This window comes from Salmo salar, chromosome ssa06 (assembly GCF_905237065.1).
Source record: "Salmo salar chromosome ssa06, Ssal_v3.1, whole genome shotgun sequence".
NCBI lineage: Eukaryota > Metazoa > Chordata > Actinopteri > Salmoniformes > Salmonidae > Salmo > Salmo salar.
This window is the reverse complement of record NC_059447.1, coordinates 81,439,597-81,454,564: the sequence shown is the minus strand read 5'-3', so window position 1 is coordinate 81,454,564 and position 14,968 is coordinate 81,439,597. Positions and strand designations below refer to the sequence as shown.

The 14,968-nt window shown below is 42.7% G+C and overlaps 1 protein-coding gene across 1 annotated transcript; it reads right to left on the bottom strand.

Annotated features, from left to right (window-relative positions):
- Positions 1–5,633: 5,633 nt before the first annotated feature.
- Positions 5,634–11,150, bottom strand: LOC106608150 (B2 bradykinin receptor-like). Its single transcript, XM_014205911.1, has 2 exons — positions 10,216–11,150; positions 5,634–5,769 (listed from the first exon to the last, which is right to left on the bottom strand). The coding sequence occupies exons 1-2, from the start codon at positions 11,148–11,150 to the stop codon at positions 5,634–5,636; spliced, it is 1,071 nt and encodes a 356-aa protein (XP_014061386.1).
- Positions 11,151–14,968: the final 3,818 nt, after the last annotated feature.

The window sequence follows — 14,968 nt, the reverse complement described above, 5'->3', positions numbered from 1 at the left end:
GGCTGGAGGTATTACCATGGGGTTAGGCTGGATGTATTACCCTGGGGTTAGGCTGGATGTATTACCCTGGGGTTAGGCTGGAGGTATTACCATGGGGTTAGGCTGGATGTATTACCCTGGGGTTAGGCTGGAGGTATTACCATGGGGTTAGGCTGGATGTATTACCCTGGGGTTAGGCTGGAGGTATTACCCTGGGGTTAGGTTGGATGTATCACCATGGGGTTAGGCTGGATATATTACCCTGGGGTTAGACTGGATGTATCACCATGGGGTTAGGCTGGATGTATCACCATGGGGTTAGGCTGGATGTATCACCATGGGGTTAGGCTGGATGTATCACCATGGGGTTAGGCTGAATATATTACCCTGGGGTTAGGCTGGATGTATCACCATGGGGTTAGGCTGGATATATTACCCTGGGGTTAGGCTGGATGTATCACCATGGGGTTAGGCTGGATGTATCACCATGGGGTTAGGCTGGATGTATCACCATGGGGTTAGGCTGGATGTATCACCATGGGGTTAGGCTGGATGTATCACCATGGGGTCAGGCTGGATATATCACCATGGGGTTAGGCTGGATGTATCACCATGGGGTTAGGCTGGATGTATCACCATGGGGTTAGGCTGGATGTATCACCATGGGGTTAGGCTGGATGTATCACCATGGGGTCAGGCTGGATATATCACCATGGGGTTAGGCTGGATGTATCACCATGGGGTTAGGCTGGAGGTATTACCATGGGGTTAGACTGGATGTATCACCATGGGGTTAGGCTGGAGGTATCACCATGGGGTTAGGCTGGAGGTATCACCATGGGGTCAGGCTGGATATATCACCATGGGGACAGGCTGGATGTATCACCATGGGGTTAGGCTGGATGTATCACCATGGGGTTAGGCTGGAGGTATTACCATGGGGTTAGACTGGATGTATCACCATGGGGTTAGGCTGGAGGTATTACCATGGGGTTAGACTGGATGTATCACCATGGGGTTAGGCTGGAGGTATTACCATGGGGTTAGACTGGATGTATCACCATGGGGTTAGGCTGGAGGTATTATTCTGGGGTTAGACTGGATGTATCACCATGGGGTTAGGCTGGAGGTATTATTCTGGGGTTAGACTGGATATATCACCATGGGGTTAGGCTGGATATATCACCATGGGGTTAGGCTGGAGGTATTACCATGGGGTTCGACTGGATGTATCACCATGGGGTTAGGCTGGATGTATCACCATGGGGTTAGGCTGGATGTATCACCATGGGGTTAGGCTGGAGGTATTATTCTGGGGTTAGACTGGATATATCACCATGGGGTTAGACTGGATGTATCACCATGGGGTTAGGCTGGATGTATCACCATGGGGTCAGGCTGGATATATCACCATGGGGTTAGGCTGGATGTATCACCATGGGGTTAGACTGGATATATCACCATGGGGTTAGACTGGATGTATCACCATGGGGTTAGGCTGGAGGTATCACCATGGGGTTAGGCTGGAGGTATCACAATGGGGTCAGGCTGGATATATCACCATGGGGTCAGGCTGGATATATCACCATGGGGTTAGGCTGGAGGTATTACCATGGGGTTAGACTGGATGTATCACCATGGGGTTAGGCTGGAGGTATTATTCTGGGGTTAGACTGGATGTATCACCATGGGGTTAGGCTGGAGGTATTATTCTGGGGTTAGACTGGATATATCACCATGGGGTTAGGCTGGATATATCACCATGGGGTTAGGCTGGAGGTATTACCATGGGGTTAGACTGGATGTATCACCATGGGGTTAGGCTGGGTGTATCACCATGGGGTTAGGCTGGAGGTATTACCATGGGGTTAGACTGGATGTATCACCATGGGGTTAGGCTGGGTGTATCACCATGGGGTTAGGCTGGGTGTATCACCATGGGGTTAGGCTGGAGGTATTACCCTGGGGTTAAGATGGAGGTTTTACACATCTTGAGTCACTCCCTTGGTTGTTGACAAAAACAGACTAAAAACAGCGCAGGCTGTCCATCAGCATAACAACATCCAATTCAGACCTGGCTTTTCTGGGGATTCTGTACTGCAATAATGAAGGAGAAGGAACTCAGGAGCCCACAGCAACGGAGACTGGAGCAGAGGAGTGGATTTAAACAGGGCTTTTAGTCTGACTCAGGATTTGTCTTCAGATACTGTATATATATATATATATATATATATATACTTTGTGTTTGATGCCATTAAGTAAGGAGACTCCTGTCCTTGGATGATAAACAAAAAGCAAAGTAACTGCAAAAGCTATACCACAGAATAAGAAATACTCCACTGAACCTCCAGCACATTGCCTGTACATTACAAAACCCCCATTGGATTATAAATTACTTCATAGGCCCAGTAAAGATCTGAAAAGAGAGGGATAGTATATGAAATCGATTAGACTATATATTACTCTTCCGCTACACTGAGGGAAGATGTACACCCAAGGTGGCAGAGACAGAGACAACAAGCTGCAATGACTTTCACAGCTCTAAAAATCTGTTTGTGATGATGTGCCAGACATCTGCATATTGTTACCAAGGCAACTGGAGCCTAGTCGTCTGCCAATCATAGTGTTTTTGTGGCGATATCTGTGTCCAACAGCTCACTGCCTCCACAGAATGGTGGTGGTCAGACAGACACAAGCTCCTCAGCAAACCTGTTGAAATCCTATGCAACTGAAGCTCAGGAGTGCTAGTCCACTAGACGCAGAATTTGCATAGGAAATCCTTGAATGGCGTCTTATGAGTCCAACCATAGATTATGTGTATATTATCTAAAAGAAAAGTCTATATGTGAGTATGTAAATGCATACTTATCACATACACTGAGTGTACAAAACATTAAGAACACTTTCCTAATATTGAGTTGCACCCCCTTTTGCCATCAGAACAGTTTCAATTTGTCGGGGCATGGACTATACAATGTGTCAAAAGCTTTCCACAGGGATGGTAGCCTATGTTGACTCCAATGCTTCCCACAGTTGTGTCAAGTTGGCTGGATGTCTTCAGGGTGGTGGACCATTATTGTACACATCGGAAACTGTTGAATATGAAAAACCCAGCAGAGTTGCAGGTCTTCACACAAGCCAGTGCGCCTGGCATCTACTACCATTCCCAGTTCAAAGGCACTTAAATATTTTGTCTTGCCCATTCACCCTCTCATCTTAAAAATACTTTTCAACCTGTCTCCTCCCTTTCATCTACACCGATTGAGGTGGATTTAACAGGTGACATCAACAAGGGACCATAGCCTTCACAGGGATTTACTTGGTCAGTCTGTCATGGAACGAGTTCCTAATGTTTTGTATACTCAACTTACCTGGTAAAAGAAGGCTTGAATAAATACAAATCAATAAATGAATGAGTGGTATCTAGATCTATTTCATTATAGACTGTGCAATGGTACTCTGTAAGCACTAGGGGGCAGCATATACTATCTGAATAATGAAGAAGTATACAATGGAGAAGTACATTATATATAACTCCAGATGTGCCAAAGCCTAATTGGCCAGACTGCCCTGAGGTGGTGTGTGAAGTCAGAGCTATGAATGCAAGTGAATACAGAGGCCCTGTGAAATTCTTTTTCAAGTTATTTAAATACCTGTTCATGATCAAACCATTGATTATAACGCCCCAAAACATATATACCATTACGCTGTCCTTAGTGAAAAGCAGTTTTGAAAATTAATTCCATTGGTTATGATTTTTTTTGTGATATGAGTTGGGAATTTAAACAGTCCCTATTACATGGTTGTTATTTTATTGACCGATTTTTATTTCGCTTCTTTCATGAGATTCAATCATGTGCAATCTCTGGTAACAACGGACCTCTGGTGGCTGCCTTCTGAACCGCTGCCTTCTGAACCGCTGCCTACTGAACCGCTGCCTTCTGAACCGCTGCCTTCTGAACTGCTGCCTACTAAACTGCTGCCTTCTGAACCGCTGCCTTCTGAACCGCTGACTTCTAATCCGCTGCCTTCTGAACCGCTGCCTACTGAACCGCTGCCTACTGAACCGCTGCCTTCTGAACCGCTGCCGACTGAACCGCTGCCTTCTGAACCGCTGCCTTCTGAACCGCTGCCTTCTGAACCGCTGCCAACTAAACCGCTGCCTTCTGAACCGCTGCCTTCTGAACCGCTGCCTACTGAACTGCTGCCTTCTGAACTGCTGCCAACTGAACTGCTGCCTTCTGAACTGCTGCCTACTGAACTACTCCCAGATCAAATGTGCCTGTTCAATGTGTAAATGGACGTTTGTGAACTGTCATGCTTTGTATTTTTATGTTTTTATATTTTTGTGGCCAGATCACTCTCGCAAAATAGGTTTTTAATCTCAATAAAAAGTAACCTGGTAAAATAATGGTAAAATAAAATAAAAAGTAAATCTCCACATCAGAGTCATGCTCAGTGGGGCACACCGTAGCGTTCAGGCAGTACCGCCTCATTTCACTCCATTTCAAAACGCTTTTAACCTACTGAACACAACCCAGTTTATAACCCAATACAACTACATACCCTGAGGTGGCTCATATTAGTCATGTCTTATATCCATAACAGTCTGAATTAAAGCTGCAAGCAACGTTGCCGGGGTTCAGCTGTGTGCCCACGGTGCCACCATCAGGACAAATTGGACACATTGCCAGGGCTGCCAACTTTTGAAGAAAGCCGGGAGTGAGATTTTCTATGTGAACTTCATTGCCCCCTGGCACAACCCCTATACAGAACTTTAGTTTTAAAGCTAAAATAAGTGTGGAGAATAACAGTAGTGTTCCTGCTGACAAGCACAGTAATTACCCTATATATTAGCCCATTGTTAAGAATGATAACTGTTCCACTGATCAGACTAAATAAAGTAACTAAATAATACAATCTCCTGAAGACATGATGACATAAATCTTCCCCTACACCCTAACAAAATTATGTTTCTATTTATTGTCCCCCCTCCAGAATCAAACGTACACTTTTGGGTTCACAATCTGTTTGACAAAATTAAGTCAGGTCACCAAACTTCCCTGTTAAAACATACTCTAGGTCTGTCTGCTGCCTTTTCGTTGTCACAGCATAAACGCAAATCACCAAACGAGGGGACTAATAAGTGTAGAATAAATCATCTATAGTACATGCTGTCGAAAGGCTGCATTCTGCAATAGGAACAGCAATGTAATTTTGTTGACAACATTGTACATAAAACAACGCTACCGTGCTGCTCTTTTTCACGTTTCACTAAACTCAACAGAGAACGTTCTCTCTTGTCATTAAGTTCCTCTCTAATCTTGAGGGGCGTTTCTTTAAAGATGGTCACAGATGGTCCAATTTCAAAACAGTTTGGAGCACAATTGAAAAGTTAACACGCGGACTATAGAATGGACTAATTAGAAACACAAAAGCACTACTTTTCAATGTGTGAGATATAAGAGGTGCTCCGTGAGAAGAGGGTCAAATGCATGTGTCACGGCGAATGCGTGAGTTGTCAGCTCTGCATCGCTCAAGGATGAGCTACTTCTACACTGTTTATCACGCTTGCCAAATCAGAGCTCAAAATCAAACTTATCATTCAATATAATATGCTTTGATGTATTTTGGACCATTTTCAATGATGTTGACTACTTTAAACGTGGTCTTCTCCTGAACCGCTGGCGCAGCTCGTTGTATTCTCCCGGGACCCGCTGGACCGGCTCGTCGTCTTCTCCCGGGAACCACTGGACCGGCTCGTGGTCTTCTCCTGAACCGCTGGACCGGCTCGGCACCACATTTTGGTATATAGCATATATGGATGAACATCTTCATTCGCATTTTCCAAGACTCCAAGACTCTAGCTTGAAACAATATGGCCGCTATGAGCCATTGAACTCACATGAATGTTTTTTTCCTGTCCAACAGCGCCACAATGTGGCCAAACTTAACCATGCTTTAGAGTTTAACTAGACTTAAATCCTTGAGCATGTGTGCCAAATTTCACAGATCAAGAGATATAAAAATGTGCCTGATATAGTGCCACGATATGAAGGTGCTTGCATATGTTGAGTCTTGACATTGTTTGCAACATGTGTACTAAGTTTTATTACAATACAACTATCTGTGACTGATGTATAGGCATTTCTGTGCGAGATCACGCCCATGTGAATGTTTATTGGTGACTAGCGGCCCTGTTGTTTGACATACTAGCCCGAACAACAGTGCGTTGAGAGACGTTGGTCCTTAGATGCCAGATATCATGTTTTGTGCAGATCGGTAATTCATTGCCAGAGGAGTAGCGTTTTAAGTATTTTTCACAAAATTCTAAATGGCGGAAAATTTATCATGGTGGACTTTATGGGTCCTTGAGGCAAATTTGCTCCTTGTGAGGAGAGGGACCTAAATACTAAAACAGGACTCTAGCTCAAAATGGATGAGTGGTGTGAACTTTCAAAGTTAGCATTTTCAGTCACTTGTTATAGCTCCACCATGTAGCCAATGGGCATGGTATTGCATGAGAGGGTGTGACCCATGTGCCTTTACCATCATGCCAAGTTGGGGTGGTCTAGGGCTTATCATCTCACGATAATTTGAATGTTATTTTCCTTGGGGGAAGAACCCTGTATAATAATAATGAACACCAGCAAATATAATAGGGTTTCACCAGCTTCTCTGCTGAACCCCTAATGATACATCCAATAGCCATGAAGCACGGTGAGCCCCAATAATAATAATAATAATAATTATTGTTATTTCCAGATCTACAGTATCTCTAATGACAGCATCATGGCAAAGTCTTCTGTTAATGGCCAGTGTGTCGCCCCAAGGGGGCATAGGAGGATAGTATCGTCCTGTTTAGCATCTGAAGAACATAAGAACCTAATCATAGGCATATTGATGGACAGCTCCGCCTCCTCACCATTATTGTAACATAGAACACTGTGGAAGTTTGCTTATCTGAGTAGCTCAGTACATTCTCATACAATGAGCACCAGAGCATTGGATGCCATTATATGTCTATGGGGTGTTGTGCTTCTTTAATGTAAATATATTTGTTTGAGTTAAACAGTATTCCGCCCAGATTAGAAGTGGTTTGAATGGCTTGGTTATCCCTCAAAATTATACATAGGCCCAAGCACGCATGGCAATCTGTGTCAGTTTTAGACTTCTTTAAGGCCATGTTTAATGGCTGCCATTGGCAGCGCCAGTGTGCCCATTTTACAGTGGCCCGACTGACCCTTTGCAGAACATCTCCATCTGTCTGGGAGCCAACGAGGGCATGCAGTAGCAAACCTGCCTGCAGGACGACAAACGAGAAAGAACTTTCTGATAATTACTCCGTGACATCCTTTAAACAGCTTCCAACTCAGAGGACAGTGAGATGTTTCTGAAGGTTCATTGAATTCGGAGCATGTTTCATGGATTGCGTCAGAGAGTGAGTCCCACAGGTTTGCTGTTTATGCTCATACAAGTTCTCATTTTTGGAATAACATTCACATTGAAGGGAAAACATTTGAGAGGATTTAGGCTGATAAATGTATTGTTTTGACATTGAGTTGTGTGTGCATTTTATCGAATAAGGACAACGTTTTGGTTGGGTTCATAGAGGGGAATACTGTAGCCAGAAATATTGCGAGCACAGTGTGGTCTGAAACAAGCCCATTGTTGGTGCAAGCAAAGTGCTCCATATATCACCGTTAGGAGCTGCCATAATAAATACCAGCCTGTGTCAACAGTGCACATAGACTACTGAGAAATAGAGCTCTGTTTACTCAAACACGCCATGGATTTATTTATAGCATCACAGTATACTGGACAGCATTTTGATACATACAAAAGTTATGAAAGTAGTTATGAACATTTGCGATATGAGTTGATATGCTATATAAACAGACATATTTTGTAAATTCATGTAGTGAGTCCCTATGTGTGTTTTGACCTTTAAAATGCCAATAAGGAACACCGCCTTGTTTTCCTTCATGCAGTTAACGTGTAAACACTAAGTAATCTCAATATGATCCTTTATAGCATAGTTGATATTTTCACAGAATTTATTTTGTTCATTTCATGAGTGCATTTCAATGTAGTTATTAGTGCAATCTGTGGTAACATACTCATCTCTGGAGGCTACCTTCAGAACCGCTGTCAGATCCAAGTCCATCTCCACTCATCAAATCAAATCAAATTGTATTGGTCACATACACGTGTTTAGCAGACTTATTGCGGTAGTAGCGCAATGCTTGTGTTTCTAGCTCCAGCAGTGCAGTAATATCTAACAAGTAATATCGAACAATTTCATAACAATACACACAATACACACACATCTAAAGTAAAGGAATGGAATTAAGAATATATGTACTCTGGGTTGACATCAGGGTCATGCTTAATGGCGCATTCCGTAGCAAAACATTTTGCAACAGAAGACAAATATCTGCATTCTTATTGGACACTTTCAGGTAGTACCGCTCCGTTTCACTCTACTTCAACAAGTTTTTTTTAACTACTGAACACGACCCAGTTTATAACCCAATACAACTAGATGCCCTGAGGGAGCTCATTTTATTCATGAGTTCCATCCATAACAGTCTAATTGATAAACCCATAGCTGTGAAGCACAGCGAGCCCCAATAATGTGGTTGTTATTATTTCCAGGACTGCATCTCTAATGACAGCATCATGGCAGACTCTTCCAACATCATTATTTGTACATTATAATACAGTATGTTAATGGCCATTGTGTCGCCCCAAGGGGGCATAGGAGGATAGTATCGTCCTGTTTAGCATGTGAAGAACATAAGAACCTAATCATAGGCATATTGATGGACAGCTCTGCCTCCTCACCATTATTGTAACATAGAACACTGTGGAAGTTTGCTTATCTGAGTAGCTCAGTACATTCTCATACAATGAGCACCAGAGCAGTGGATGCCATTATATGTCTATGGGGTGTTGTGCTTCTTTAATGTAAATATATTTGTTTGAGTTAAACATTATTCAGCCCTGATTAGAGGTGGTTTGAATGGCTTGGTTATCCCTCAAAATGTTACGCATGCCCAAACATGCATGGCAATCTGTGCCAGTTCCTGTTAGACTTCTTTAAGGCCATGTTTAATGGCTGCCATTGGCAGAGCCAGTGTGCCCATTTTACAGTGGCCTGACCGAATCTGTGCAGAACCTGTCCATCTGTCTGGGAGCTAACGGGGGTATGCAGTAGAAAACCTGTCTGCAGGATGACAAAGGACTAAATACCAGCCTGTGTCAACAGTGCACATAGACTACTGAGAAATAGAGCACTGTTTACTCAAACACGCCATGGATTTATTTATAGCATCACAGTATAGTGAACAGTATTTTGATACATACAAAAGTCATTTTTATTCAATACATACATATTTTCAGCAGAATTGTTAAGAAATAGTGAAGCTTAAACCATAACCTCTTTCAATTTAGTGTCCAAGAAGAAAAAGTAACGAGCTTTTCAAAAGACAATATTACCTTTTACATTTCAATTAGTCAGCATATCCCATTCATAGTCCTTCTCTAGGATAATAATGTAACATAATAGCACGCTCTATCAAAGTTAAAAGGAGCTCTATGACAATAAAATACTTCCTAGATCACATTTAGATTAATCTTCTACACCAGACAGTTGTTATTTAGCGCCATCATTACCACATAAATAATCTTTAGGATCGTGAACCCGAATGGAGTCTGTAGCTATTCATAATAACTCTACAGAAATCAACAAATTAATTACAACAGGAGTTAGATAAAGCTAACAAATATTGTAGACAGCCAAACTGACTATTTGCAAAAATAAACCTCCTGATGATTGGGAACAGATGTCTGCCGGTAATTACAAGTTAAACGAAGACAGAAGTCAGCTGTGTATCCCTGATCACTTTTTCACCTCATTTGATTTCTCAGCAATAACTGGCAGAAATCCATTCAGTTTCAAGACAGAACATATTTACAATAAGCAAAACCAGCTGAAGATGAAATGTTTCAGTCTGGATCAGTTCTTTCAGAGGACAGACGGATATCCAGACAGACTCTTGTCATGTCACAGTTTGTTTCACAAGTTGTGTACATTGTATCCTTTGAGTGGCCAGTCTTCCACCGGAGGTGAAATTTACCGTTAGGAAATATTTATCCGACAACCTGCATTTTAACATTGTCCCGAACACTTCTTTTGCCCTCTTCCTGAATTGTCTCCCCACAATGACGTACAGGAAAGGGTTGATGGCGCTGTGGGCGTACGCCAGGTAGGTGGACAGCTGTATGGTAATGTCCAGAATGTGACCCCAGAGGCATCCTGGCGTGACTTGGAAGTAATCCAGCGTGTCCAGGAAGCGCACCACCTGGTAGGGCGTCCAGCAGATGAGGAAGACCGTGAGGACAGTCAGGACCAGTTGTGTGGCCTTCCTCTCTGACCTCACCCCGGGAGTTTTTCTGATCTGACCGTCTTTCAGACTGGTCACGATGTGGCGGCTGCAGTACGACACAACTATCACCGGAAGTAGGAACCCAACCACGTTATTGGTGACGTTGCGCTGGATCTCCCAGTCCGGATGGGGGTAGGCCAGGACGCAGGCCATCACCCCAGCCTTGGCCACGTATTTCACCCTGCGGAAGACCAGGATGGGCAGACTCAGCAGGAACCCCACGATCCATATCCCCAGGCAGATGCGCTTGGCCCAGGCCGCCCTCCGCAGTCGGCTTTGGAACATGGGCCGGACCAGAGCCAGGTAGCGGTCGACGCTAACCAGCACCAGGAAGAAAACACTACAGTAATAGTTCATGGAGATGGCCACATTGACCAGCTTGCATATGGGCTCGCCAAACTCCCAGTGGTAGTTGTTAGCGATGGTGGCGGCCCAGAAGGGTAAACAGGACACCATGACCAGGTCTGCAGCTGCCAAGTTGCCCAGGTAGACATCAGCCATGGTGCATGGCTTCCTCTGCAAACAGAAGACACAGAGGACCAGACCGTTGGCCACAACGCCCACCACGCTGAGCAGAACCATGTAGACCGGCTGGTAGGAGGAAAGCCAGTCCCAGGCTGCTGTGTAGTTGGTACAGTTATAGGTGTCCAACTCGGTCCAGTCCAGCTTTGAGTCTGGGCCCTCAGTGGGTAAGAGACCCTCGGTTGTGTTCAGGAACATTGGGAAACTGGATGGAAATAATGTTTTATCTATGTCTTTTTTCAATGTTTTTTCACGTGTTGGAACAATCATTGAACTGCAACATCCTTAGAAAAAAGAGACAGCACATGAGAATCCACCAGTGGAGATTGGTGGGAGGAGCTATAGGAAGAGGGGCTCATTGTAATGACTGGAATGGAGTTAATGGATCAGAGTCAAACATGTGGTTTCCATATGTTTGATGTGTTTGATACCGTTCCGTTAATTACATTCCAGCCATTACAATGAGTCTGTCCTCCTACAGCTCCCCCCACCAGCCTCTGGAACCCACATAAGGAGTGTTTCCTGCTCTCTCTGGTCATACCTATTACTTTTAACAGTGGAAAAGTGAAATACTGGACATGAATAATGAGAAACTGAACCCCTCAAGTCTGCTAACTTTGTAAGTCGCTCTGGATAAGAGCGTCTGCTAAATGACTTAAATGTAAATGTAAAAATGCTAACATTAATAAACCTTGATTCATTCTGACAAGACAAACATAGTACTGCCATGACTTGTAAGTTAGTCCATTACATAACTGAAACAATAGCACATTTCAAAACAGTTCATATATGCTCAGACCTCTGTTTAGCTTCTGTGTGCTCCATGTTCATACAGTACTCATTTTCCTGACCATAAAAATGGCCCATACATTATATGTTGAGGTGTGTATCCACATTTTTGCTATTTCTAACTTGGATCTGTTACAATTCAGCCACTTTGAATCATCTCTCCTCACATTCTTAGAATAACTTTTTTTCATTTGGCCAACATTTTGTAGGCACCTCATCTAATAAACTTTCCGAACATGAAACATTGCTTTTAATCATAATGAAACATCATTTTCATTCCATGAAGATGCCAATTGGCTTTAATGTTAACTCACCTTATCTACAGAGATCTGTGGTCTCCTTCCTGATGTACACATCCTTTGTGTTCATTTCCCATGTATCATCACCATGAGCATCTCTCCTCAACTGAAGAGTGTTCTGAGAGGATGAACACTCTTATCTGAGCCGAACACAGATCATTACAATGTCGTCACTCTGCCCTCAAACAGAGACAATTTTTTCTCTCTATGTAAACCTAGTTCTGTCTGGCTCACTGAACAAAAATATAAACGCAACATGAAACTATTTCAAAAATGTTCTGAGTTACAGTTCATATAAGGAAATCAGCAAATTGAAATAAATTCATTAGGCCCTAATCGATGGATTTCACATGACTGGGAATACAGATATGCATCTGTTGGTCACAGATACCTTAATAAAATGGTAGGGCCGTGGATCAGAAAACCAGTCAGTATCTGATGTGACCACCATTTGCATCATGCAGTGTGGCACATCTCCTTCACATAGAGTTGATCAGTCTGTTGATTGTGGCCTGTGAAATGTTGTCCCACTCCTCTTCAATGGCTGTGTGAAGTTGCTGGATATTGTCGGGAACTGGAACATGCTGTCGTACACATCAATCCAGAGCAACCCAAACATGCTCAATGGGTGCCATGTCTGGTGAGTATACAGGCCATGGAAGAACTGGGATATTTTCAGCTTCCAGGAATTGTGTACAGATCCTTCCGACATGGGGCTGTGCATTATCATGCTGAAACATGAGGTGATGGCGGCGGATGAATGGCACGACAATGGGCCTCAGGATCTCGTCACGGTATCTCTGTGCATTGAAATTGCCATGGATAAAATCTTATTTTATTGTTCGCAGCACAAGGTGCACCTGTGTAATGATCATGCTGTTTAATCAGCTTCTTGATATGCCACAACTGTCAGGTGGATCAATTATCTTGGCAAAGAAGAAACATTTGATAGAATTTGTGAGTGTGGAACATTTCTGGGATCTTTTATTTCATCTAATGAAACATGGGACCAACACCTTACAATGTTGTGGTTTTTGTATTTTTGTTCAGTATATTTGTAATTTAAACCACAACCCACTTATTTTCCCTTGGAGATATTTAATAAGAGACACATTTACAGTAGGAATGTTTTGCATGTAAACTGCAGTGTGCTAGAGCCATACAAGTGTGGGCAAGTCCATTAGAGAGGTTAACATGTTTAGAATACATTTATCCAGAGTTTAACATTCTCCCATATTTATTTGATTCAATCTCAGGATACAGTGTTTAAATTGGCCGTGGAGCTTGTCTCAGGTCGCTTTTCACCAAACATGCCAGATTCATTTTTACAGTGTAAACTGAACATGAAATATACAGTTGAAACACACTGTGTAAAGTATGACACTTTCTGTCATGTTCATTGGAAATTCAGTTGGAAATTCAGACTCTCTTCCCAACATCAGAAATTAAACAGTTTCCACAGAAAACAGCCATGGCTAGGCTATAAGACTGTATTGCACTAAAGCAACCAGTCTCCCAAATCTTTATGGACCAGCGGGAACACTGACCTTTGAATCCCCTGAGCCTCTGGGCTTTTTCACCGTAATCTTGTAAAGTACAGCCAGCAAACCCCTGATGTAATTTGTTTATCATGTTCGTACAGAAATGCTATTAGATTTGGGGAACATCATTATAAAGCCCGTCATCGTCCTTAAGGTGTTTATGTTATGACCTTGGCCTGCATGTTTACTGAGATCTTGGTGAAGGGTCACTACAGGGAGATTACTTTCCATCATTTCTGTGACAGCTTAGCTTTTTAGCTTCTAGATCATTGTTCTGCAATAGAGAAAGTAGAGTAAAATACATGTGAGAATTACCCTCTTTTCTCTATATTACATTTCCAGTACACAGCAAATTGTCCAGTGTTAACAAGTGTTCATTTTCTTGGTGTTACATTTTTAGTGTTAAGAGGTGTTGAGTTGTTTTTACACCATCTGTGCTAATATAACTCCAAGGGGAGAGTTACTGTACAGAGGTAGGGCAGTGGCACTGAGCAGTGTTGATTGAGCTTCCAGGTTTAACTTGAAACTTCCTTTTCATCTAATTGCCGATGGTGCAAGGGTAGCTGGATTGGCAGCAGTGAAAGGTAAGTAATATGTTCATTTTTTAATAAGGACAAACTTGTTATATCGGCTAAGTGAATTGTCGAGATCTTTGTTTGTAGATATAGCTACATCTGATAAGTTTCGTTTTAGAAGATTGCTAGCTAGCTAACGTGGTTAGTTAACATTAGCGCTAGATTAATTATCTATCTAGCTAAATGTTAGCGGGAACTTTGTTTCACCTTCATTAGTTCGCAAAAATTAGGAAACTATTACATTTGAGAAAATTAATCGAAATCCAAAAGGATCAGAGTTAGGCCATGTGCATGTTGAGTTCACAAGGCCAACTAACATTAGTGGTGCAGCAGGTGCATGGTGTTAATTGGGGTGTGACCTAGTCTGATCAATTTGAGCCTTGTTTGGTGCAGTATAATGCTAGCCAGGAAGTGAATGTAACAACATGGCTAATATATAAAAATGTGTTCTTCAAAACGCATATAACTAAGAATGTTTGTCTGGTCAAAAATGGTTTGATAGCTAGCTAGCTAGCTATATAGCTACAACACCGACCTCAACATCTTGTAACTTAGCACTAATGTTAGCTAGCTAGCGCATGTGGCCAGACGTGATAGGGTTGTCTCCTGTCATTTAGATTAACGTGATAGGGTTGTCTCCTGTCATTTAGATTAACGTGATAGGGTTGTCTCCTGTCATTTAGATCAACGTGATAGGGTTGTCTCCTGTCATTTAGATTAACGTGATAGGGTTGTCTCCTGTCATTTAGATTAACGTGATAGGGTTGTCTCCTGTCATTTAGATTAACGTGATAGGGTTGTCTCCTGTCATT

Bases quoted from the DNA above. Each gene is read 5' to 3' on its own strand.
- LOC106608150 (XM_014205911.1), bottom strand. From the start codon at position 11,150: ATGTTCCTGAACACAACCGAGGGTCTCTTACCCACTGAGGGCCCAGAC. The intron at 5,770-10,215 runs GTACGTCATTGT...TGTGGTGCCGAG, and splicing joins AGCGCCATCAACCCTTTCCT to CCGGTCCAGCGGTTCAGGAG.